We start from the raw sequence: 27,968 nt of genomic DNA on the forward strand, positions 1-27,968 counted from the left end.
ATTTCCAATACCACTATCAATCTTTTTCTATTTCCAAAGGTATTGACGTATTTCAATCAATCTTTTACTGCTATAAAAATCCTCCATTGAAATCCGTTTGTCGATGGAGTCCTTATTTCGACAACTCACAGTACGTTAAAGATTCACTATAAGGCTTGAAGGATATCAGATACAATTATTCTGAAGCGTACTTCGGAGTGTATGATTATATTCAATGCTCGAAACGGAATCGTTGAAATAATATATTCAATCGATGCCGTCGAATTTGAGGGATTCAATCGACATTTTTATAAGAGGGATGATACTAAATTGTGAAATTATGTACATATAGAAAAGTTGCTATTATTTCATCACTTGCTATTGAAATTATGTGGTATGATTAAAATTATGATAGTACAGGCAATTTGGCAGTTTTGAGTTAAAACCTTGAATCCTCAATAAGTCTAGCAACTCTAGCAACAAATTGAATTTCAAAAAAATTTTGAAACTCAAAAACTATGAGGAGTTTTCTACAAAAAAGTATCCCAGGTATTGTTCCTAACCTCAAAATTTTCGCCTTAAAATGGGTTTACACACTCAAAAATATTTTGAATCACGATAGCTTAAAAATTACGAGGAATTCGAAAAAAGTGCTGAAGCAAAAAATGTGCAGCAAACAATTCTCTACAGATTGGTCTTCCTAACCTCAGAATTTTCACCGTAAAATGGGTGTATATACTCAAAAATATTTTGAATCGCGAATAACTCGAAAACTACACCGAGAACGAAGAGTGTTAATGATCGCGTTTTTTAGAAGTTAGTTCATTTGAAACCAAGAAGTAGTGCATGTGTGTTATATACATGAAAATATTTATAACAAGATGAACGATAAATCTCTCGCTGGATTTGTTTGTTTATATGACGAGTGATGAAATATATCCATTGAAACTTCAAGTGCTTATGTGGCAATATACCTCTTCATCTCGCAAGATTTTCGAAAATTTCCCAAGTCGAAAATTATGTTAGCTTACCCGAGTAGAAAATAGAGATACTAACCAAGAGTTAGAGCAGTTTCCATGTGCGCCTGGAACGTTAATTGGCTTGAATTAGCACTGGCGGGAATTTGCGAACGGAAGCTCCGGCTTTCGGCGTTGAGGGAAATTTACTCAGAAATAATGGCTCCAACGAAAAAATGACTGGATACCTTTTTTGTAGAAAATTTTGTGTTCTACATTTTTTGTTTGGACAGGTTTTTTCAAATTTATCTTAGTTTTCGAGTTATTTTCGTTTGAAAATTTTTTTGGGTTACAAGTTCCAAAATTTCGAAAACCGTCGCCCGTAATTTTGTAAAGAGTGTGTCGTCGTCTGCGGAATGTATAACTAAAAAAACTACGAAATTACTTCTCTAAATCATCTCCATAAAGTAGACATGAATGTTTATATGATTGTATAGTTGTAACTGATTTTTCAACAGCTACCAACACAATTCGATTCATCCACCTTGCACTTTTTTTTTGCTTATAGAGGCTCCTTAGAATACTTGTTTTGGAAATGCGGTCTGTGCTGCAATTTCTTTTATTTTTACTGTCTTCAGAAAATGTTGATTCAAAAGATCACATCTATATATCCATAGAAAAAGCTACGGACGTTATGTTTCACGCAAATTTGTTAATTGATTATATATACTTTATCGGGAGATTTTCAAAATATGTCGTTCGAAAAGTTTAGTTGTAATAATCGGTTAGACAAGTTTCATCGTGATGTTGAAAATTGTCAAAAATTTCGTTTTAGTACGGCTGTTGTCAAATCAGTTCTGATGATTTCATATTTTCAAAGCTTGCAGGAACATCAAATTTTAAAAAACACTCCGTATAAATAATGCACAATACTTCTATAATTACTTTGTAGCATATTTTGTTATAAGAGTTTCCAAATTCGTCACACTCGCTTCTAAGTTGGAATTTGCCATATCGGGCATAATAAAATGGACGAAACTCAAGATGAAATCAAAAACATGTTCAAGATTAAACTCTTCATGGTTTTTTTATCATAGATATTCGTATGTTTCAGTACGACGTTCTTGAAAATTTGCCACGTTTGTTTAAAAGATAATGGGCTAGAAACTTTTAAATAAAAATTGAGACTGGCTTGCCAACGCCTTCACTTTTGCATCATTGTCTTCAAGTGGATATATGAGTCGCCAAGCAAGCCCCTAGTTACATAGAATACCGCCAACTCGAAAAAAATTAACAAAACATATTTGCCAAGAATGTAAATATAAAATCTTTTGGTTTTGCCTTATTATTTAATCTCCATGAATCGATACGCGAAATATAAAAAAAGAACTGAAAAAAAAAGAAAGCACTATTTGAGAAAGAACTTGTTTTATCTATAGATACGAGGTCTGGCTATTAAATAACGAGACTGCACGCCTAGAGTGCGCCCTAGACGGGTGGGGTTGAAAACGATTTCAAATTTCTCGTTGAATTGAAAAAAACTCCTACTTAATGCTATAAATTCAAGGAAATGTTCATCGTTTTTTTCGAGATTAACGTTATCGTGATAACTGAATGGGTTCCAGAGGGTCAGACTATCAACCAGACTTACTATTTTTCAGTTTTGGCAACACTGCGAGAACGAGTTCGTAAAAATTGTCCCGAATTGTGGAAAAGCAACTCGTGGATTTTGCACCAGGACAACGCGCTATCTATGAAGCATCATTTGCCCAGTAACCGCACTCCAGTGCTCTAACACTCGCCGTACTCACCAGATTTGGTACCGTGCGACTTTTTTTTTGTTTCCGAAGATAAAATATGCTATGAAAGGGACACGATTTGAGTCTATGGAAGTAGTGAAACAAAAAACCCCAGAGCTTCTAAAGGCACTCGAATGTAGAATAATTTTTATAATAAAACTCTTTTTCGTAACCAGTGTCGTTGTAGCCAGTCCTCGTAGAGTACAACAAGATGGAGGAGGCACGTCTAAAGACGAAAATACTGCCAGGCGATTTTTTGTGTATTATCAAAAATGTTCTGGAATTACAGAAGTTAATGAAGATGTAATGAAGCGTTTTGGAATAATTTTGCAAACTACAATATCTAGTTTCGAGACTATTTGAGTGAAATGTACTACATATTATTAACAAACTATGAATTTAAGCATTCAAACTTACTCTATACGAGATTTGGGTCATAAAGTATTTATACATGGATTTCAGTAATTTCTCCTTAAGAAAATGTCGTAAAACATATATCTTTGTTGTATGCTGTGTAAATAATTTGTTATATTTGTTATAATCGTATAAATTTCTGAGAATATGAGTTCTTTTTGAGTTATCTTGGTTTTAAAATAGCACCCTAAAATGTGGTCGGAATTACATGTAACAAAATTGGATCCCCAATTTCTTTGGCCGAATTTACTACCGCCCGAAAATGTTTCTTCATATTCTCCCCTAGTAACAATCGTGCGTCCACTTTCATAAAGCCGGAAAACTGTTTATCTCACGAAGTTATTAGGCTTTTAGATTTTTAGATAAGATTTTTTTGGAATAAAAAGCTGACAAGACGCCAACTACTTCATTTGAAAGCGATTAAACACAAAAAATATCAGTTGAAGCATTTTTACATTCTCTTTATATTGTTTATAGCTATTTCTGTTATTTTGGATGAGAATTTGAGCTTCCACTGTGGGTTGTCTAGGATATTAATTTCATATGAATCTCATCTAATTTAAGTTAATAATTCTTTCAAAGTATCTAGCGTCCTTCAAAGACGATTCTGTATAAAAATATTTTTTTAAGATTCCTACAAAATCAAAATTTGTTCACCTCCGCCATTACTCGATCTGTTAACTGTAACTACTCATATCTGATTTCAAAATCTTAATAGAGATGCATGCAAATGGTGACAACCCGCTTCCAATCGGCGCTTACGATTCCATGTAAATGGAAATGAATAACCCAGAAACGTATTGAGAGCGTTTGTTTGAAATCTGGCTGACAGTTCGTTAAATAGAAGGCCGTTATTTCACTTTCCAGTTCCACGTTTTCCAAAAGAACATGTCTATTCCTTATTGTTCTATATAGGTAAAGTGACGCTTGCATAGTCGTCGGCATTGATGAGTAAATTATTTATCGAGGGTTTTGAAACCAAATAGTACATGAAATTTTAATTTACTGAACAAATATTTGCAATACTTACATTATATTTTTGATTTTAGAGAGCCAATATTATGAATATATTTATGGATGATTTTATCTCATATCTTTGATAATAAATCTATCAAATATATATTTCCCATCATGATCAATCAACTTGGAAATTAACGCTGTCAGAAATAGAAGGATTACGAAAATTCTGTGGTAGTTTAAGACAAAATAGCTGGAAAAATAAGACTTTGAAATATCAGTTAACCGACAAGATAACAATTAGCAAACGAAAACATTCACTGTACCGGACAACAGGAAAACTGCATAGACTGCAGCAACCTATTCTACCTATTGAAGACTAAGCTACAAAATTGGTCAGAAATAATATAGAAAAATTGAAAAGATTCGCAAAACATTTAATAAATATAATAAAATCGATTCATCATCCATCGTGGGAGTCACCCTCAGTGACCGAATAAAGAGTGATGACATAAGACAAGAATTAGGCGTACAGGATGGGGTGAGATGGGTCAGGGCACGAAAAAGATTCTGAAGGGATCACGTAGAAAGAATGCCAGAAGACAGATGGGCTAAAACTGAACACACGCAGACCTGTAGGCAGACCACCAAAGAGGTGGTACGAGAGCTGGGAAGTTTAGCTTCTCAGGAAGATCCAGGAAGAGTGCCAAACGTATAGGATTGAACAGAACCTTGTCCTATTGAAAGGGGAAGAAGAATATAATCGATAGATAGTGAGACTAATGATGATAAAATACAGGAAATGAATAATAACTTCGTATGGAATTCATCAGAAAAAGTTATAGTTATAGAGATAATAATGCTACCCTAAAAAGGGGTATCGAGTTTTTTGTGTTTTTTTTTGTTCAGGTACTTCTGGAACCATCTTCGTAACAAGATCCTTAAAAATATTGTGACAACGAAATGTGACGGATAAAACAATATGGAGAAGAGCAGCGGGAAAATCCAGAAGGGACGGACTAATCTAGTATGGTTGTACAAGGTATGCAACAACACACCTTAACAAGTCCTGGTAGTGGAACCCCAAGGGAAAAAGAGACGAGGAATACCACATACAAGTTGGAGAGAGGGCATAGATGAAGAAATGCAGGAGAGAGAAGTGGATGGGGACTAGAAATCGGAAGACGTCGAAAAACATTTTTTAGATGACGCATAAGATCCAAAACTTTTCCTTTTTCTGATGACACCATTCCATGAAGAGCTCGTAATGTTTTTCGTACCTTGCACGATATTTATCCGGCAACGAATTAAGAACGGCCGCATTGCTTTCTTCGATGAGATCAGGTGGCGATGGATTCGAGTTGATGTTTTGTTTTTCATCATCATTCATTGTTATTCATTAATTTAGACAAAACTACGGATGAAACAAATAATTTCAGGAAATTAAAAATTTAAGGTTATGCAAAATCATCGAAGTGAAACTGTCAACTGTCAACATTGAAGTGGCTAAAGTCACATTTAAGGAAGTTAAAGTTGTCTACTCCAGAGCGTATCGAAAGTGTTTTGCAGTCACTTTCACTTGATGGAACACTCAAAATGCAACTTTCGGTATGTAAATGATTACAGAACGAACAACTTTCAGATGGCATCGTCTAAAAAATACTCTTTATCATAACCATTACATTCGTTCCAACGGTGCTTCCACGGCCTGGATTATTTTATGTACTAAACTGTATAAATGGCTGACGGTGCCTTCTTCGTTATAAATTTGCACTCCTCAATTATGTGGAATTAGTTCAGTGTCTTTTTGTGCCTTCCTTCAAAACGTGGAAATCAAAATATGTCGTACGATTCCAGGTAAAGTGAGTTGCTCAGGTCAGTTCAACAATTTGTAACCAAAAATGTGCTGAATTTTCATAATGGAGGATCTAGTCAGCCACAAAATGGATCTTTATTAACAGTTGTTTGTCATTCGATGTTTTTTGAGGACAAAAACTTCTAGGGTTATGAATTGAGTTAACAATAAACTTGTTTTACAAATAAAGTTGGAATGTAAAATAACTTCAGTAGTTCAATGGTTTGAGAATGCGAATATTAATATATTATTAAATATATTATATATTATATTAATATATATTATTAAAAGTGAATTTTTCACTTGATTTTCTTATTATGTATTGTTTTTGTAGGACAAAGATTTAATTTAAAATATAGCACCCATCCAACTATTACATTGTCAGAATTTTTGTTTCCTTTTTCCAACAATCATCCCTGTGACAAAGTAGATTTCATCGATACCATTTTAATATTCAATAACATGGAACGTCTCGTTTCAAACAGAGGCAACTGAATATTTTTTTGCTTGTTTTAAATTTTCAAAGGATTCCCTCAAGGGATTGTCTGTGGATGACTGCTCATTTGGACAGGCACTTGTTTCATTTCGCAGCCACCGCAAACCCTCACGTATATCCAGGGATGTGGCCGCTGAAACCGCAACTTGACTGATATAATTAGTTTGTGCTTTATGCATCCATTGAACCCATATTAAGTCTACGTCCCTGAACAACATAAAGTATGTGCAAGAACGGTTCAGAGGAGAGTTGGCTTTTCTACAGTTATTCTTAGTCACAGTAACTATATAATTTAACAATTTTAAATTAAAATAGAGTCCGCAATGGAAGAGAGGCAAATGACACAGTGAAAAAATTAGAATGTAATTGTAGATGATAATTGAAACTCCGATACGAGTACATGTCAGTTTACTATAAGAAAAATCAAAGGGCTTGTCATAAATATGCAAATAGATAACTCAGAATATGCGCATAAATGTTGAAAATATACAAAAATGATGATTTATTGATTCACTCAAAACAAACATTTTCATTTTTTTCACATATGTGGTGAATCTAAATATGCAAATTTTGAGAAGCTCATTCAAATAATTTTATTAGTTTTACACTTCGGGTTAATGGCCAATTAGATTCCTTTATTGTGTTATTGGTCTAGAAACAAAGCTTTAATTGGTTTTCGTAAACGAAAGCTGTTTATTCCCGTGTTTTCTAATAATTGCAAACAATTCTAACCAAAAACTAACTAAGTGCCTCATCTTGAAATAATAGGTTGTGATGGAAGAGTAGTATTTTATAGAACTGAACCTCAAAATAAAATTATTTACAAGAAGAAAATGTGTCCTAATCTGTTCAGCAACCCTATTTGAAGTAAGGGCAAAATATGTTGCGCTGAGATCAGTTTCCAAAGAACTGAACTTATCCACCTCCTTAACAGTCTATTATGCCCTTATTGAGTCACATTTCGATATGCTCTTCCCTGCTGGGGTCGTGTGGTGCGACTCAATTTGAGCGAATCTTCAAACTACAAAAGAGCTGTTAGATATTAACTCGGACTGTAGATACTCTTTCTTCCTTATTCATCTTTGAATCCGTTTGCCTAATTCAGATTTAGTTGAGGGCTCAATATTTTACAATACAAGAAAATGCACAATCACTTGCCAATTGAAATCAAATCGATATAATCTTTTCAGAATTTCCGTAATAATTTGAGGGCATATTTACTGGAAAGTGCCTTCCACTCTGTGAACTATTCTGATAATAATATTCAATTCCGAGCATGCTGCATACTGGTATAATTTTTGGATGGAGTTACATACTAATTACCTATTACTATTACCTATAAATATGTTATTCATTGTGGTCTTCTGTATAATGAAATTTCATTTTATTTGTATCTTTATTTAGTTATTTTTATGTTGGTATTTCAGCTTTTATAGGTTTTTGTCTATAAATTTTAACAATCTTTTGACAATAAAGCATTTTTCTCTCCCTCTCCATTAATTTGTGGTAAAAGATTTGTAAATATTGCCCAGCATTTCCCATATACGGAGTTATATTTGGCAAAATGAACAGAATTATCTCCAAGAATCTACATAAGAAGAAGAAATGTTGAAAGCGAACCAATCTCGTCACTGTCAGAGCATTTGTTTTTTCCAACTTCTTAGAAGCATTGGTATAAAATTTTTAACACTAGAAAAGCACAGAATAAATAAGAGCCGACGAATTTCAGATTGGAAATATCTATACCATTTCTGTGAACCTTAGACTTACCAGCCTTAAGATTAGTTTCTTGAGAACAACAATTGGTTCAGAATAGCAGATTTATGAAGTTGTTTTTGTTTTGAAACGTCTGCCAAAGCTCCACATAATCAAAATTATGCACAATATGCTTTTTAATAAAGATATATGCAACATATGTGAAATACGCTATTTGCAAATTATAGTTTCTTTAGTCATAAAATAAGAGATTTGTTTTAAAAATATCAAGACTACTTTCATAACAGTAGCAGCATTCCAAGTCATCCTTGACGGCCATAGTTTGGAGAGGGCGTATTCCATGACCGTGTCTGGTTACAGTTCCAACAGTTATCCAGGGCCGAGCCTAGGGTATACGCCGTCCGGGTGCAAGAGCAAAATATGCCGCCCTATTAGCGTACCTAGTCGAAATACTTAAAACCTACCGTTGAGTCCGTTCCCAATCACTTAATAAAAATAAATCAAATAGACACTGATCTCGTCCTCTAATTCGTAATATTGCAATCTTTATTTACTCTTTGCTCTTTGGTTGTCAAATGATCAAATTAAATTGAAAAAGTTAAAAAAAGGCTACGCAAACGCAAACTTAGATAAACACGAAAACACGGCATTAGAAAAATAAAAAAATCTAAGTCTAAGTTTCAAGTAATCTATTAATGTCGTTTTTGCGACAAGCGGCTTATTCTTTATTATTATCTATTTATTACACCGTCCAATTCGTCCTCTCAACGCACTATTTTGGTATTGTTATAATAAGAAGGAAACGATATTTCGGAGAAATGCCGCTATCAAAGAAAGGCACTTTGCGTTTTGTGACTAAATATTTTTTGCATGATGTGGTTCTGTTATTTTTTTTAAAGACATTTCACCTTTTGCCGCCTCGTGTTAGTGCACCCCTTGCACCCTCGGCACGGCTCGGCCCTGCATTTATCAGTAGAATTTAGCGCCTGTTTAAGTGGGATTGTAGTTTGATAAGAGATGCAAAAGGCCCATCTATGTGTATCTTAACTTATCCCGTACCTGTTTAGATCTTGCCTTACGAACAGATTGTTCGTAATATCAACACTTTTGCCTCTAGTAAGAATGAGTTCTAGGTCGATTGGTAGATCGGCCAGTCTGAATCTGTCAAACGCTTTGTCGTTGCCTTGCATCATTTCTTGTGGGAGTTTTATATACTCATAAACTTAGAGCTTACCGTTTCAATCATAATGGCTTTTATATCAGCTCTGCTGTTTGAGCAGTTCGAAATTAATGAGTTAAGAAAAATTTGTTTATTATGCAGTGTCTTCCAGACTTCGTAATTTGATATGCCGTTGGATATACGTTAATATGGTTGATCTAGAATGATCATCATTGCACCCATTTACTAATCCATCACTGTACTGATTAAATGTGAAAAATATTGAGGAAATAAATAATTACAATGAAAATTTTCTTTTTCAGATGATCGTTGTCTATGACAAGACCTTATCCGTGTGCTATTTTGAGGAACAACAAATATTATTTGTGGATGGAAAGCTCGGGTCGGGATCGTTGAAATGAAATAGTTATCAATGTGTGATTGATCAATAAATTAAATGCCTGCCACTGCTATGTTTTCAAAATTTAAAAGTAGTGGTCAAACGCAGTGTCCGACTGAAACGAACCCTATTGGACAATTTTTCGAAATTGGGAAGCAAGTCGCCAGCGCCGGTCCTGAACTAGTTTGGAAAATACATGACGCGTATAGAAAAAGTGACGGAAAGGTGAGTTGTATTGTATGAAAAGTATTTTTCAGAATCAAACATTGAATTTCAAAGAATAAAACGTGATAATATTTCACCATAAAATCCTCAAAACTTGTTTAATTTCAACTCACTACGTACAAAAAGAGAATGAGGAGATAATACAATAGTCTGTGAATTTCGAGAAAAAATTTTACGAAGTCTAATATTTTTAATAATGAATCCCGAGAATAAGGTAGATGAACATATTTATTTTTATGAACATTTAAACATTAAAAATAAAAGTTGTGGTTCTATGGATTACTGAGAGAATAATGATCTCTGCAGAGGGATAGTTTTGCTATATCGGGGCCATTACAAAAACCTCCATATCCGACAAAAAAATCTTCATTTTGCTCAAAAATAAATATATAATAAATAAAAGAGTCTCTATCTCTTGAGAATCATGACAAATAATGTCAGTTGAAAAACCAAATCAAATTGTTGGTGTGAGATTGCGATGACATTAGTTTTTAGAAATAATAATTGTGCCATCTAATGAATTTTGTAGATATCGAGAGAGTTTTCACAATCGAACAATAGGTGGCTCTATTTGTGAACATTGACGTTTGTAATTGCGAAGCCAGTGGCAATTTAGAAATTAACTTAATGAGTAGTTGATAGTCAATATTTAAATGAGGCACCAATATAGAAGATTATTTACATTTGGTTTGAAAAATCTCTTCATGGTCGTGATCAATATCGAGAAAGTCAGTTGTCATTTCGAGAAATTTAGATACAAGTCACTTTTTGTGAGAAAGATATGTTCCAGATAGACTCCGTAAAAACCGCATCTACAACTGAATATTTTACATACATAAAAACACAAAATTACTTTTTCTTGATTCCCACTGTTAAACAGAAGGTACGCGGACACCTCAAGTAGATATTTGACACTTTCAAAATCATGTTTCTATGATGATGTTCAACATTTTCAAAATTATGTTTCTATGATGATGTTCAACATTTTCAAAATCATGTTTCTATGATGATGTTCAATATTTTCAAAATCATGTTTCTACGATATCGGTTCCAAAGTGAGAAAAATGCATTCAGAATTGATTTGTGTGTATACAAAAATGTATATACATTAAGGGCAAATATTTTGAAAAACAATACATCAATTTTTTCGAATTTGTCTCTGTTCCACTTTTTGTAAAAAATTAAAGGCAATCTTCGTATCTTTCTTGAATTCTGATTTGTCTGATTTCTTTGCATACAAGTTAAATACTAAAGTGACCGACTTCCGATTCAACTAAAATCATGAGAATTTCTAAGTTTGGATTTTCGGATACGATCGTTTTAACTAAAATATGCAAACTTTTTGAATTATTGATTTTTTTTAAACTCTGCAGACCCTTATAAATTATTTTTTTACGAGAATACCCTTGAAGATATGAAAATGGTTTCTGTTCGGATGCTTTTAGCAAAATCCTACGTGTTTGAATCTATGTTGAAAAATTCCTCATTTTATACAGGGTGTGTATAAAAAGTTTCCAAACTTTAACTTCATAAATATCAAATTTCTCTATTTTTTTAAATAGAACCACCTGGTTTTTTCTAATTCAATAAGTATGTATTCTTCGAAAGAAGTTTTTAGACCAAAGTTTACCAAAATTTTACGGAAATTTCAAAAATGTATTAATATACAGGGTGTTCTATATTTTCTATATTATTTCTGTATTTTGCCAAATACCGATAGTTTCAACTCGTCGTGGAACACCCTGTATATGTGTTTTAATTATAATGGAACAATCTATTTTTACTTGGTATGAATGCTTCATTGATTGCTGCATTGAACATTAGCCTCTGATTATTGTTGAAATCATCTGAATAAATAAAAATTGTAGATTTTTTTAGATGTTGCTAATATTCAAAAATATTAATGTAACTTTCGGTGGAATATCGCGCCTTAGTTGAGTATTTTGCTTAGGGATAATTGAAGCAGCTTTTTATTCAAAATGGAAGAAAAACAAAATTTTTCAATTCACGAGATGATTCCAAAAGTAATTCTCTAATTTGTTTGTCCACATTTTGTCTTTAAAATAATATTGGTAGGCACATAAAGTACATGATACACTTAAATAACAATAATTTAGGTAAATCTACTTTTTTATATTTCGTTACCATTAAAATTGTTGAATGAAAATGAAGGCCAATTTAATAAATCTCATAAAATTACTTACTAGAAAATATGATCTGAAAAACTTTATGAAAAGTGATACGTGTAATGAAAATTTTTTGTTACTTTATATAAATATATATAATATATGAAATATGTTACAAAAAATCGAGTCTACCATTATTATCCTCGGAAGTGTTGACACATTTTTTTATTCATTTATAGTCCATTTTATGTACGAGAAAGTGATAAAGCCTAATAACCAATCCAAAACTTAGTACGGTCATTTCAAATATTATTACAGAATAATCTAAATATTTCTTAAAAATCTCATAAATGTACTTGAGTTAACACAAGTTTTCAGGCTTGCATAGTTTTTTATAACCATAAACATGTTCAGAACAATAAAAGAAGGTTACGACTGGTTGATATATATACGAGGATGGTCCCAGAGTTACCTGGCCTAACCTAGACATGGCGGTAGACCAAATGAGGTGACGACGCAATAAATGTTGGAGAAAATCCACGAAGCGGTACTAGATCTTCGTCGACTGAAAGTGTGAGAGCTAGCGGACATAATAGAACTTTTCAAAAGGTCGGTAGATCGCAAATTAACTGAAAATTTGGAGACGAGAAAGATGTGCGAAAGATGGGTGCCGCGTTTGCTCACAATAGAACAAAAGCGGCGTCGAGAAGATGTTTCCATCGAGTGTTTTGCAATGTTTCATAACCATGGATGAAACGTGGGTCCACCACTTCACACTCGAAACAAAACAACAATCAAAACAATGGACTGAAAAGGAAGAAATAGCTCCAAAGTAGGCAAAAACTAACAATCTATAGGAAAGGTGATGGCGTCGATTTTTTGGAATGCGCGTGAGATAATTTCCGTTGACTATCGTGAAAAACGGAAAACTATCAACGGCGAGTATTATTGCAACGTTTGAGCGGAGAAATCTAGCAAAAACGGCCGTATTTGGCTAAAAAGAAAGTGTTGTTGCCTTTGATTTTCATTAATAATTTTCTTGGTAAATATTCATAATAACGCGGTTTTTATCAATTGTTATATTTAGTACACATTATCAAGAACACAATTCAATAGATGGTTTGATTGAATTTCATTAGAATCAAATTTTACATTTAAGTATTTCAATTCAAACTGCCTCAGAAAATATTTTGGAATGTCTAAGAAACATAACATCATTTTCATGAGAAACTAGTAGAATATTTTTATACAAAATCCCACTTATAAATGGAACAACGAGTTTAAATCACCTTTAAAAGCTACCTATTACCGTTTTTAATGGTAAAAAGTTACATATATTCCATAACTCAGTTCTGTGTTTCTATTTTCATCGATCTTCACTTCATTAACTCCAGCCCCTTCAATTATTTTTATAATAATCAATCAATTACTTCAATTGGATTCTATTATCCTCATTATTATTTCATTTGTCCTGAATCTGTTGCAGGAAAATTTGAAATAATAAATATTTTCTTAGCGTGTCGGATATATTCAGAAATATATAGAAATTCGTATATTTTAGTAAGAACCCTTCTTCGTAAACTCGTTTATCCTTTTATTTTCTCGAAGATCATTGATTCAAATCAGACAACCTTTTTGTTAAACTCAAAAATAAGATAATCCACACTGAAAGGATCTTTACCAAATCACGATAAATCCTTTTCCATTATAGAGAAATGGAAAAAATCTGTTTTTCTATTCCGCAACACGTTTGTGTGTTTTAATCCGAATCTTAAGTAAGATTTTGAATTTAAAGAAAAATAGTATATTTGGATTGGAGAAAATTAGTATACTGTGTTTGATTTCACCTGAAAACATTTTTCCCTACCTATATTTGTGAAAAACGCATTTTGACACTAGTTTTAAGAATGTGAGTAATGAAATGGAAGGAAATACTAGCTAGTAAACATCTCTTCTTATTTCCTAATACTAGCCTCATCAATTCGTGTATCAGATGGTAATATCAATAGTTTGATAAACAAGAGAACTGGAAACTTCTTCAGAGGGTCATCTAATGTACAAGGTCTCATTCTCCTAGAAAGAAATTAGCTGAGGAAGATCTTCGGGTGCCTCAAGACGATAGATGTTCAATGAACCAGTTGTTCAAGAGGAAAAGGATCGCGATAGAGCTCATGGAGCGCATGGAAACACAAAACAAAACACGGTTCAAGCAAAAGCCTTTTCCAATTTATGTGGTCATTGAGAAATTACTAGTTAGTAAACAATTTCTGTTACAAGCTTAATACTAGACTCATCAATTCGCGTATCAGATGGTAGTATCAATAGTTTGATAAACAAGAGAACTGGAAACCTCTTTAGAGGGTCATCTAATGTACCAGGTCTCATTCCACTAGAGAGAAATTAGCTAAGGAAGATCTTCGGGTTCCTCACGACGATAGATGCTCAATGTGCCAGTAGAGCTCATGGAGCGCATGGAAACACAAAACAAGACACGGTTCAAGCAAAAGCCTTTTCCAATTTATGTGGTTATTATTAATAGCTGAAATCTAGCCCCTTAAATAATGCATTTGGGGGTTAAAATAGTTTTTGTAGAAATTTATTCTGAAATACTGAAGTTTTTATGATGACCAAGTGATTACGACTTTTTTCTCATACCTGCAAATATCTACATTGAAAATATGTGACACAATTCAAAATTGTCTTATTGGATAACAATAATAATTGCTTATATTTTTTGGTAGGAGTTCTCGAGTAAATTGTCATTTGGAAACCAAACTCAGTTTGTACTAAAACTACAACAACACCATTTCCAATTATATCATGCTCCTAACATAACCTAATCTAACCTAACCTAACCTAACCTAACCTAACTTAACCTAACCTAACCGAACTCAGTTTATACTAAAATTACACCAACACCATTTCTCAATTATATTATGCTCTTGCTCGAAAGTGTGATAGTGAGACGATGTAAAGTTTAATAAACGTATTAAATCGGTAACGGTCCCAGTACTGTCAACTTAATCATCTTTATAATTTTCTTACGATATCCTTTGATTTATTCAGGTCCTTACTGAGCTGCTTTCCAAGCACAACTTCGAATTAATAACTTTTGTGAGAAATTTCAACCATAAATTTTCAAGGTAAAAATGCTGAATTATTCCATATAAGAATAAAAACTCAATATTTATTCATGATACTTTGTCACCAGTGTGACTTCGGTGCCGGAGGTCATAAAAAACCACTGACAAATTGTGAGTGTAATCAATGAATCGCAAATGAGGTGAGATGGGAATCAATAGTTTTAAAAACAAAATTTAATTGATACCATTCGATTTTATGTGTGATATTGTGAAAAAATTTTGTAAAAAATGTATTTATAACTCATTCGTATCTTAAACAAGCATACAAGGGTGAGGTTTCAATGCTGTGAAATATTAGCCTGGGAATAAATATGTTTTAAGTCAAATTTTAATCGTTTTCGTAAGAAAACCGAAAACTTTACTTGCCTTAAAATACTAGATGTATCGATACCAAAATCTTTCGATTTTCCATAACGATACCTAAAAAATCGATTCTCGATACCGATACCGATATCTAAAAAATAGATTCTTGATTCTCGATACCGATATCATCGATGTATAATAGCCACTTGTAAAAAAATTCTGTTACTAGAAACATATTCATAATTTGTTTGAACAATCTACAAACCAATTTTAAAATATTTATGCCTATACAGGGCAATTTGGCAATTTCGCAAATAAAAAACAAACAATGGTTTAATAAACATTTATTCTGAAATTAAATTGATCCAATCATTAACAGAAGGAAACTCATGGTCTACGTTAAACCCTTTGGTTTTGTTTTGGTTATTGTATCAAAAATTAAAATCATTATCAAGTTTCTAAGTCTTTTAAAAGCAGGATTTTTCTACACTCTACACCTCTGTCCAAGAATCAGTGGTATCGAGAATCGACTCATCCCTAGACATTACATTATATCTTGACTTATTTTATCTCGTCTCCCAACTAGTTCTACAGGGTGTTCCGGAACTTATATTTAAGTATATTTTCTAAATTATACTTTCGAACATGAATTTTCAATAGATGATTACGTATAAAGTGTGGTTCACGAATTAAATCATTCTATCTGAATGCCAGACGTAGCCCATGCCCAATGGTTAACAATCCATAACTTTCACAGGGACAACCTTTACAATCTAAAGATATCAAAAATAAATTTTCCATCAATTGTTTAACAGAAAAGTTCTCCCTGGTTAACTAGATAAAAGTTCGCCGTTCGCCATAAAGAGACATTCTGAAGAAAATTATCATAAATTGTAATTATTTATTGAAAATACTCACAGTAGGTATTAAAACACCAAAATTAAAAATTTCTTGGAAAACTAATGATCAAATATTTGAACATTACCTACTATCGAAGACAAAACCTAAAAAAGATATTGATAATTATTTTTTATCTATTAGGCTAGTATCAAATAAGCTACTCCCTGATATTCAATTAAAAATCGCAAGCGACTTAATTTTGTTAATGTCAGTTTGCTGTCAATCTTTCCAAAGCTCATCTTCAATAATTATCTATGGTAGAATTTACCTTTAGTGAATATGCCGACATGCATTTGATGTATGGTTTAGCTCCTGGTAACTCGTCAGAAGCCAGAATATTCTATACCGAACGCTTTCCGGGCAGAATTATAACTTTTGTTAGGGTTAGCAACTTACTAGGAACATGTTTGTCAACATGAATCAAGTAAACTAGTTTTCATTATTTTTTATAAAATGATAGTATAGGAATTGTGCAAAATGCATCAGAAGCATTTGATGCTGATTCCACAACTAGCGTACATAAAATGTCACGACAATTTAACGTATTATAGAAAACTATTCTTCACCCCTTTCATATCCAGAAAGTGCATGCCATGAAAGGCTCGTTGGTTTCTAGATAAACAACGAGTTGATAATACATTTGTTGGAAATGTACTGTTCACTGATGAAGCTCGTTACACACGAGACGGTTTCATTAATTCCCGTAAGTTTTGTGTTAACTTGAGTGCTCAGCTATACTTAGAATTTCTCCAAAATGATTTCCCACCCATGTTAAGTGAGATTCCTCTAAACATTCAAATAGACATGTGGTTCATTCAAGATGGAGCCTTTTTCCACTACCTAAGTGACGTAAAAAATTTTCATTCTTCCTAATAGGTGGATTGGTCGGAGAGGAACAATTGCATGGCCAGAACTTGCTGCGATAATGGAGAACCTAGTGTTTACAGGTGATTCATCAATTCCACTCCTTTGGAGATACCTCAAAAGCTTGGTATATGCAACTCCAGTAAACACAAGAAACGGAATGATCGATAGAATAAACTAACATTGTGACGATATAAGGCAGAATCTTAAAATGCTTTTCCAAGTTCAAAGGCATATAATAAATAGTGAAATAACATTTTGAGTTTGGAAAAGTATTGTTTGTAACTTGCTAAAAAATGGCAAACAACTTGATAATATACCTAACAAAGGCTGAAGAAAAAAAATGATTACGAGTATATGGCAAAGGAAAGTGTCGAGGAAAATTTTTGAGGGGATAAAAACAAGTGAAAGACTATGGAGAAGAAAAACTAACGAAGAAACGGAGGATTTGTATGAATCTTCATCAGTATCAAGATACATAAAAAGCGCAAAGAGTAATATGTAAGATAGCAGGAGAAGGAGGTTCAAGAAGAGGGGGAGACCACAGAAAATATGGTAGGATGCAGTTTTGAAGGATATCAGAGAGGTAAAATCGATTTCGAGGGAAAAACTATAGAATCGCAGCATGTGAAGAAGAATTGTGAAATCAGCTGAAGACCGATGAGAAAAGAAAAATGATTTATGATCCTTAAAGGCCTAAAGTACGGTAAATATATGCATGTATTTGAAGGAGAACAATTGTCAACCAAAGTATGGGTAGCGAGGGGCAAGAAAATGCATGTTTTATTAAATTTATTACAAATATCTAGTCGTTTTCTTACAAAATACGATTGGAAGCCAGGATGTAGGATTGCTTTCTTATTTTCTTGCCACTACAGGTTTGCTACAGCAGGGGAAAATAAACTTCAATAACTTGGTAGAAAATTATCGTAAAGATAAGCATCAAAATGAGCCGTGTTTCTTAAGACCTTCATTTTCCATAGTTTTTTGAAAACGCTATAGTAAAACTTGTTTTTTATTAGTTTTAACTAACCTTTCCGTGGTTTTCTAGATGCCTCCTTAAAATTGATAAAATAAAATATGAAGCCCTAAGTGTTTCTTACTTGACGAAGTTATAGAAAAATCGAGTTTCATGGATCCCTCTAAAAAATTTTCTGCAGTAAAAGTTGAATTAGTTATTTATCTACAACCACATTAAAAAATTCTTTTGTTGATAACAGAATCATAATTTGAATTTATGGTTCTTTACATTGAAAAATGTAACTATTATCTTTGTGTAACTATTAATTTATGAACTAACTATGCCTAAACTGTATCAATAAGACCTGGGAAATATTTATCCGCACACAGTGTCTAGCTCATATTTAATTTGAGTACGAGACAGCTCTACACTCAATTATTTCCATTGCAGCAGCAGGGGCTAAGCGTCCAAAGTGACTAAAATTTTGCTGAGAATGCGTATATATATTTCCCTTTCTCGAAAACTGAATGTGACATTCCTCAACTGAATTCCCAGTTGTTCGAATCGAATTTTGTTGTTTCGATTGTGGTGCACCGGTTGAGTCCTTTGAGGTAGCTAAACTCCAACCTGGCAGCTGTAGAGCTGCGGAAAAATAATTAAATGAAGAAGGAAACGGGACACAGATGAAAATTATTGAAGAAGGAATTATAATTATAATCAACACTTACAGAGAACTAGTATCATTACTTAAAATGTATATAAAAGACTTTTCTTTTCCCAGGTACGTTTGCTTAATTAGCCATTTCTCGAGGATAACCATTACTTTAGCTCAAAATTAAGAAATCCCGTACTCCGAATATCTACTTCATCCGTTGGACCGAAATGGAGGTGAATTCACGGTTTATATCCCGTTAAGAAAGCAATTTCATAAAGAAAGCGGTCGATAAAAACTTTTATTATAGCTTCATTGTACCCAAATTAGACGGAAATAAGAAATTCTTTGGTTGAATGTTATCATTAGAGGAAATTTTGTGTGTAAATAAAGGAGTGTTATCTTTTATTTCAGAATTGATACTCCAATTGAATGATGGAGGGTAGTTATTCCACCCTATTGTGAAGAATTGATGCGAAAATATTTATGTATTAATAGCTAAATTTGAAGTTATGTATATTCAATTTATATATGGAAAGTACGACTTTTTTTTAACCAATTTAGGACATGGTAGGAAAAATTCGTTGCTCGTATCATCTACAGACATTTCCCAATCCTGTGCTGATTACTACGAAGGTATAAACTCGGAATTACTCCAAAAATAGTTCACAGATTAGCTCATATCAAGCATGCTGCCAAATTCAGTCGTTGTCATAGATAACGCATCTTTTGTGTAAGTTTGTGTGTATGAAAGAAAATTGGCTTAGAAGCAAGTCCATCAGCCACAGAATTATCCAATGATTCTACCCAAAGATTAATTTCAATGTCTTTGAATGAGTAAGTCAGTTATCTATGATTGAAACCTAACAAACTGTTTATTTTATGAACGCTGCATCCAGAAAAAATATGATTAAGATGAGCACATGAATTATCATCGCAGGTACAGGCTGATGATGGGCAAGGCAGCTTCGCAAGATTGGTGGGGTATCTCCCATGACCAGTCTAACGCATCTTATTTATTCTCATCAAACGAAACTCTCAATATCAGTTTTGAAAAAGATGATATATAACATTTTTGTATATTGAAAACGTGAATATTTCTAGTGAAAACATAAACAAGGAGTTGCTTTAACTTGTAAAAAAATTTTCATTGTTCTTTTATTTATTTTTCTACTCTTTACGATCCTTCAAAACATCACTCATTTGTTGTATTATTTTCCTCTTTGAAGCAAAGTTTTTTTGGGCCATTTCTACTTCTTTTCTAATGCATTTTTGCTTCTGATATTTTCCTTATCATTCTTTGTTGTGTTGTGTGTGTCTATTTTTTATGATAGGATTAATAGGATAAGAGATATATCTCATTTCTTATTACATCAATCCTCGTTTCCTCTGCCATTTTCCTTAGTTGCTCCATCTCTGTTGCTATTATTCTATTCTGTGTATATTCTTTATAACCAGATTTCATTTCGCTATTTGACCTTTCTCCTTTACTGAGCAGTTTATATTGAGTTTGTTCTGTATCCTTATAGTTTATTTTCCGTTTTTTCTTGTTTTGCTGACTCCCAATATTAAGATGATCCCAGAAGAAGTACCTGGTCTGATCTAGAGATGGCGGTAGTTGCTTGAAAAATACCAGAATCCATACAGTATATGATTCAAGTTTGAAGACTCCACGTTGTTTAGTATTTATTTGGCAGCCATCAAAAGTCATCCTTATGTGGTACAATACTTTTATTTGAATTGCTTTAGCTCAACCAACCGACCTGCAAAGACCATCATCGCGGTGGTCGACAAAATGACTGAAAGTGCGCGAGTTAGCAGACGTAGTAGGTATTTCAAAAAGTGCGATACATTCCATGTGATTTGAACACATCAAGCTTCTTTCAGGTGTAGAAAAACGTTGACTTCGTTGGATTAAAGAGCAACCATTGGGTTCCAAATAAGGACTGTACGGCGGATGCCCTATCAATTCTATGTTTTGACTGTTCAAAAACGTTTTTGCTTGAAATGATTTTTTCCAACACTTCTGCCAAACAAATACTGGTGCACATCAGAATGTTGCTCCAATGGAAGGATGGCGAATTGTCCAGATTTCCGAAAAAATAAACGACCATTTGCTTAGAAGTGATTCGAAAGCAAATTTTGTTGTATTTGGTTCCTTTTGAATTCACACCAATGTTCCCATATCTCAAAATTCAAATAGAAACCCTCGTAGCCCAAGAAATGTTCAAGCTATGGACAACTGCTGCGAAAATCTAGCACAGTTAATAAGAACAAGAATATGTTATTCCACAATTTTTCTAGATCTTTTCGAGAAATAAAAATGTATTTAACTCAGATTATTATTATAAGAAGATGAAATAATAATATTTGATACTATGAAATTCAAAACTATGGTTTAATTTGTAAAAAGAAATAAGTAAGTAAGTGTTAATTTTCTAGTATGAAGCAATCTTCATTAAGAAAAAAATATCTTGTTAAAACCATGTTGAGCCTTGCATTTAATCCCTCTATTGAACAATACCAGATGTCCCAATAAAAATTGTTTAGCGCCTTATATCAGAAACTAATTATTGGTGTACGAGAAAAGAAATAATAGCAAATATTGCATCGGAAACAAACCTGGAAATTGATTACTGCTTTCCACGCTTGTCCTTATTTCATTTTTTCTCAACCTTTCAAATCCTCTTTTATTTCAAAATTCATACGCTATCTTTACTACTTTCCAAGGATTCGAATTGGGCATCATATTTTTCTCATTATCTTCTTTATCGTTAACCTCAAGCCCTCATCATTAATTTCGGTCTTTTTAGTTAGTATATTACTATTTAACATATTGTTTACATGATCATGCGTACATTGTTTTTTCTATTTCTCATCTTCTTCCATCATTGCTCCTAATTTTTATCCATATACCTCTATATTCACTTTATTCATTCATGTTGTAGTTCATAAAGTTCATTGTCCCCATACTCTTTTCGTTTCATATTCGTTTCATCTTTTCTTGGCGTATTTTCATTTTCAACCTTATTAATTACTTTATTTTTCGTTGATTTCTCCATCATTCCATCAACCAATTTATTCAATCTCTACAATTATTTTATATTTCATAATCGCGTATATTTATCTTCTATATTGTTTAATTTAACTATACTACTTTCACTTTCCTTCATTTTTAAGGGTTATTATTGATCCTTTATCTTCCTTTTCTATTTGCTAATATTTTCCAGCAGTTTTCTATTATCTTCTTCTTCTTGAAGGTTGGAGATTACGTTTTTAAATACGTTTTTATCCCTCGCAATATGAAACAGTTCTCCGACGCAATGATTCGTCCATTCACTTATGTTTCGGAGCCAGGATTTCTTCTTCCTGCCGATGCGTTTTTTCCTCGTACTCTGCCTGCATTATGTTCTGTATCAGTGAGTAATTGTTGTTGCGTAAAATGTTTTGTCAAAGATTTCTTTTGCGACCAATGCGTCTTAGTACTTAGTCATTGGTGAATCTGTCAGTCCAGGGTATCTTCACGATGCGTCTATAGAGCAAATTCTCAAATGCCTCAAGTTTTTGTATTTTGAATTTCATTCTCTAGCTTAGTAATTTTTTTTGTTTTTGTGGACTCTTAATTTTTAAATACTACAATCGTGTATATTTGTTTTAAAAAAACGTATTCGTTGTTACAGGAATGTTCAGTCTTCATATTCGAAAAACGTTGCGCGGAAAAACTCCACAAACCGAAACGGAAAGAAACGGTTACCGAAATCCTTAGAGGCAGCGTCAGACAATTGGAAAGGTATCGTCACCCAAAAATCCTTCATGTTCTGCACGCTATTGAAGAATGTGCTGAGACGTTGGCGTTTGCAACTGAACCAGTATACGCTAGTTTGGCTAATATTTTGGCATATCAAGAAAGTACAATCAATCATGGTGGAATACATCAAGGTATCGGGCACGGGCAGCAAACTCAACAGCGACCTGCAAATGCTAGAGAGTATAATTTTTTGGATTTGGAGTATAAGTATGGTATACTACAGGTACAGTACTACTACAATAATTTTATCTTTACGTTTTACTTCTGTGGTTCAAAGATATGATAACAGTTAATTATTGCTGGTTTCTACTTGGTCTTCTGTATGAGTTGAACTATCGAGTGCAATACGCGTCTTAGGTTCTGCGCCTAGATGTTAAATGAGTATTATAGTAGTTACGCTTCATTCTAGATCAGTACTTTTTATATTTGCAGGATATTATATTTCTTCTTCCATAACAGGTCTAATACTTCTTCCTTCTTCGATATCTCTCCTCATTCTGAATCTAGATTGTCATTCCAACTCTTTCGTGGTCGACCTCTACTTCGAGTTCCAATTGGAGATTTATCTCTTGAAATTTCTACCGTTTCTATCGTTTGTCACATAATCGTCTGATGTTTTCGCTCCCTTCTAGGTCTAATTGTGTTTTTACTGAGAACCGTCTGAGAATTTTCATTTCTGTGGTCACCAAGAGTTGTTTCGTTTTGGATGTTTCTGGTCTTGCTCCCGATGTATAGGTTATAATAGATTAGATTGTCCTCTCACCTCGTCTTCTTCGTCTCCATTACTAGATATGTCAATTACGAGGTACTTGTATTTCATTTCTGTTGTATTATTTGACCTATATATTCAATAATCTTTTAAGATTATTTTCGTTCTCGGTAATTATCATGGCGTCATCGGTACAGTACAAGAATTGATTTCTCTGTCACACATTTCGTAACCTTTGCCTAGTCGCACCTGTTTTATGATTCCATCCACTATTATCTTGAATAATATAAGACTAGGCAAGTCTGTTGGCTGGGTTTTGTTTATTTACCTTTAATGTGAATCTGAACTTGATTCCCTGAGTATATGCTTCCGATGGTCTGGATTATATTGAAAGGTGAATAACATCTTCCACCTTAATACATTCAAAGGCTTTTGTGAGGTCAATGAAGCATATATATTTCTCAACCAGTTGACGTAGGATGAATACTGTATCTACGCAGGACCTTTCTGATCTGAATCCTTACTGCTCATCTTCTAGTGTTCTGATCGAGTTATTTTTTTTGGTGATAATGTAACGAGTTCTTTAGTAGTTCAGTTGTGAAACTCATTGATATTGTTGATCCCTTCGGGTTTCACATAAGTTGTATCTTTGAATACAAAAGTGTACTATCTCTAATATATTTCGAGTTTTCGAATACTTACGTATTCTTCATCTGTGAAATGATTAGTCAAGAATTGCGGCGTTTAAATTTAATTATATCTTTCAAAAAACATTTTACGGATATTATTAAGAGACAGTTTGAATATTGATTTTTGACTTCGATAATTTTATTGCTTAAAGAAATATCCAATTTCAGAACGCCGCAACTCTTTCTCAGCCGATGAATACATAGTAGTATTCGAAAGCTCGGAATATATTAGAGATAGTACACTTTGGTATTGAGTTCTTATTTTCATAAATGTAGGTTCAATTTTGGAACAAATATTGCTATTATATGAAAATTTTCAAAATTAATAAACGTTTCTAAGTATTTTTCATTCAAAATCAATTTTTCTTATATATTTTCATCATTTTCAGATAACAGAGGCACTTTCGTTTTTACATTATTCAGGACACATGCTACACAGAAATGTTTGCCCCGGGAGTATTTTAATTACTAAGAGAGGAACTTGGAAATTAGCAGGTTTGGAATTTATAGGTGAGTAAAAAGTATACCAAAATTGATTGAATTTTTTTGAAACTGTCAGTGCGAGGATTAATTTTTCCATCAGTCGAATATTTCCGATGAAATAAACTGACATGAAAGAAAATCGAAAGTTTACTAACAAGATTAAATCCAGAATACATTTACTTTAAAATATGTCTGCTATAAGTTGAACAAAATATGAGAAATGCGGATAGGTTACACAAAGTTTAACATTATTATTGAAAAAACTGTTTTAAATAGTTTTTTTGATATAAATGATTCTTCGAAAGCGTCAAGTATTTGATTGCCACGGTTTCACAACAAAATTATGGTTTAACCAATAAAAATTAACTGTCATTCAACAACAATTTATATAGCAACATGTATCAACAAAGCTCTATATTTATTTCAGTACCTGATGATAAATACTATTTATTTGAACACAGGGAATAAAAAATTCATCAATTCATTCAAAAAATCCAGACCAGATCTTGTCCTATGTGTTCTAGCTATTTTTGTTATTTTCGGCTTTTTGTATATCATCATTAGTTTTTTGTTTGTACGTCTACTTCAGATTTCTATTTCAGCAGTTTCCTGAATATTGTTCTTCCTCATATTTCAAGTTAATTATCATAAATTCTGTGGCTGGACAGCTTGCTTCCAAGTCATTTACTTTCACACACACATTCTCATGTATTTATCTTTGACTATGTTTCTGCTGCTTCCTTAATCAATTCTCAGTGTTATAACCATCTAATAGACGCGTCACTTCTTTTTGAACATCCTGTAAAGAGTGCTTATAGTATATAGAAAACTTTACCGATAGCAATTGATTTGAATAATTTTCTGAATATTAAATTATCGTAAATATTGCCAATCCAATTATTTACCAGCAAAGCAATACAGACATTCATTTTAATAATTGATAACGCTACTAAATAATAACATCACCACAGCGAGTACTAAATTTTTTTAGAGAAATCATCATGACTTATTATATCATGTATAATCATTTGATATTCATTCCAATGACTACTGTTTTAATTTAATTAAAACGCAAGATACGAACGAGGTAAATACAAAAAGTAAAAGCTATGCTTTGCATATCCAATCTTCTAAATTAATTAACGGAATTTATACAAACTCACTTTAAGCGTTTAAAGGCATTCATTTTTCAATTTTAACCTTGTTGCAGACGTTAATTTTCAATGAGGGTTGCACTTAACGGTTGGTTTGTTTCTGGAGTGAAAACTTAAATCAAATATTCACAAAATAAATTTTGAGTTTATTGTAGTACTCACTTTATTTGCATAAAATTGACAGTTAAAACTTATCAGAAATCATAATATGTGATATGTATTATAATAAAAAAATACAAAATATACAACTTCACATATACCACATAGTATTATGTGGTCAAATTTCATATGTATTGTACAGGGTTCTTCACGACGAGCTGAATCGATATGTACATGGAAAAGTTCTGGGACTAGTCTTCTGAAAATTTGCTTGCATGGGTTTTCCGAAATGCTCGTTTCAGCTAAAATAATTTCAGTTTTCTGTAACTTCCGGTTATACAGGAAGAGGACCCAAACTTCGTTATTTTGAACGGAATGCTATGGTTTTTATTAAATTTTTGGAATCTACGCACAATTTCATTATAACTTTATAGAAGATATAGTATGCCTAAAGTCCAGCATTTCTTAATTACTCGTATTTCACATTTTCGAAATTTTTGGACACATGCAGGCCTCCACTAAAAAAAATATATTTCTAAGTTTAACTTAGTCAGGTCTAATATTTTTGGGATTTGGACAAACAAAACTTACAGCTACCAAAATCTTTGACAAAATTTGTCAAAAATTTATATAGGGTGCTCAGAAAATGGTGCCGAATTTCACTATCTAAAAACTTTGAAAACTTAATTTTTTCAAATGGCAATCCTCATGTTTCTCTTCACCGTTAGATTCTACCCTTTAAATTAAGGGAACTAAATTAACGGTTTTTGTAGAAACTTGAAGAAACTGAAATCTTTATGGTTGTTAATTGTCACCTGCCGATGGCGAACAACGAATAACAAAACTTAACGTATCAAAAATTAAAATACTTTAGTCAATAAGAAAATATTTAAAAACACTACACTGATAGTTGAAGGACAAAACTAAAAATATTAAACTAAAGTAAATGTTCGAAATGGTTAGGGCAGTTTTCTTTTGTTTGTGGATATGTTGGCTTTTTTTTGCTCGTAGCTCCAGACAACCGACAATTAAAAACCATGTTCAGTTTTTTCAAGTTTCTACAAAACCAGTTAATTTGAGATATATGAATTTACTTACAAAGTCCCCTCAATTTAAAGTGTAGAATCCAAAAAGAAAAATGGCGGTCGTCATTTGAAAAAATTAAGTTTTCGAAGTTTTTAGATAACGAAATTCAGCACCATTTTCTGAACACCCTATATAAATTTTTGTCAAGGTTTTTCACAGATTTTGGATGCTGTAAGTGTAATTTGTCGAAATCCCAAAAATATTGGACCTTACTCACTTAAACTTAGAAATATAATTTTTTTAGAGGAGGGCTGCATGGGTCCAAAAATTTCGAAAATGTGAAATAATTAAGAAATGGTGGACTTTAGGCATACTGTGCCTTGTATAAAGTTATATTGAAATTTTTCGTAGATTCAAAAAATTTAGTAAAAACCATAGCATTCCGTTCAAAATAACGAAGTTTAGGTCCTCTTCCAGTATAACCGGAAGTTTCAGAAAACTGAAATTATTTTAGCTGAAACGAGCATTTGGGAAAACCCATGCAAGCAAATTTGCAGAGCACTAGTCTCTATATATCTCTATACATATCGATTCAGCTCGTCGTGAAAGACCCTGTATACCACAAATTTGGTCTATTGTTTTTTAAAAGTGATGTTCTTTTTGGTTCTCTCCATATAGTGTCTCTTTTTTCATGGTACTAATTAGATACTTTGTCCCATGTCACTTTGAATCATCCTAATTTTTACTTCTCATACTTTCTTTACTGGTCTTGAATCTTCCATTTTCATCTTTGTAATGACGCCTTTAACTTAACTGTCTTTGCTCTATGAACTCCAAGGGCGAAATTTTTCATCTCTGCTGCTCTTTTTTGTCTTCATTGAACCTCCATGCTCGACATACGTAAGTCAATATTTGTCTAGAAATTGCTTTGTTAACATTTGGTTTATTTGAGATTTCTTATTTATCTTCTGTCTTCTCCATTTTTGTTGCAAGGTAGTTAAATTTGAAATATTTATACGAGGATAGTCTCCGAAGTAGCTGGTCCAACAAAGAATACACAAAAATTGTGGAAAAGAAATTATTTATTATTAAACA

The 27,968-nt window shown here is 32.7% G+C and overlaps 1 protein-coding gene across 2 annotated transcripts in view; it reads left to right on the top strand.

Annotated features, from left to right (window-relative positions):
* The first annotated feature begins 9,788 nt into the window (after positions 1–9,788).
* The window catches only part of LOC130896454 (SCY1-like protein 2), a 133,589-nt gene continuing 115,409 nt past the window's right edge, over positions 9,789–27,968 (top strand). For both annotated transcript variants that reach the window (XM_057804591.1, XM_057804592.1), the window contains exons 1-3: positions 9,789–9,956; positions 22,586–22,936; positions 24,501–24,621. In XM_057804591.1, coding sequence (XP_057660574.1) covers positions 9,789–9,956; positions 22,586–22,936; positions 24,501–24,621 — 640 coding nt within the window. The remainder of the gene's footprint in view (positions 9,957–22,585; positions 22,937–24,500; positions 24,622–27,968) is intronic.

This window comes from Diorhabda carinulata, chromosome 7 (genome assembly GCF_026250575.1).
Source record: "Diorhabda carinulata isolate Delta chromosome 7, icDioCari1.1, whole genome shotgun sequence".
Taxonomy (NCBI): Eukaryota; Metazoa; Arthropoda; class Insecta; order Coleoptera; family Chrysomelidae; genus Diorhabda; species Diorhabda carinulata.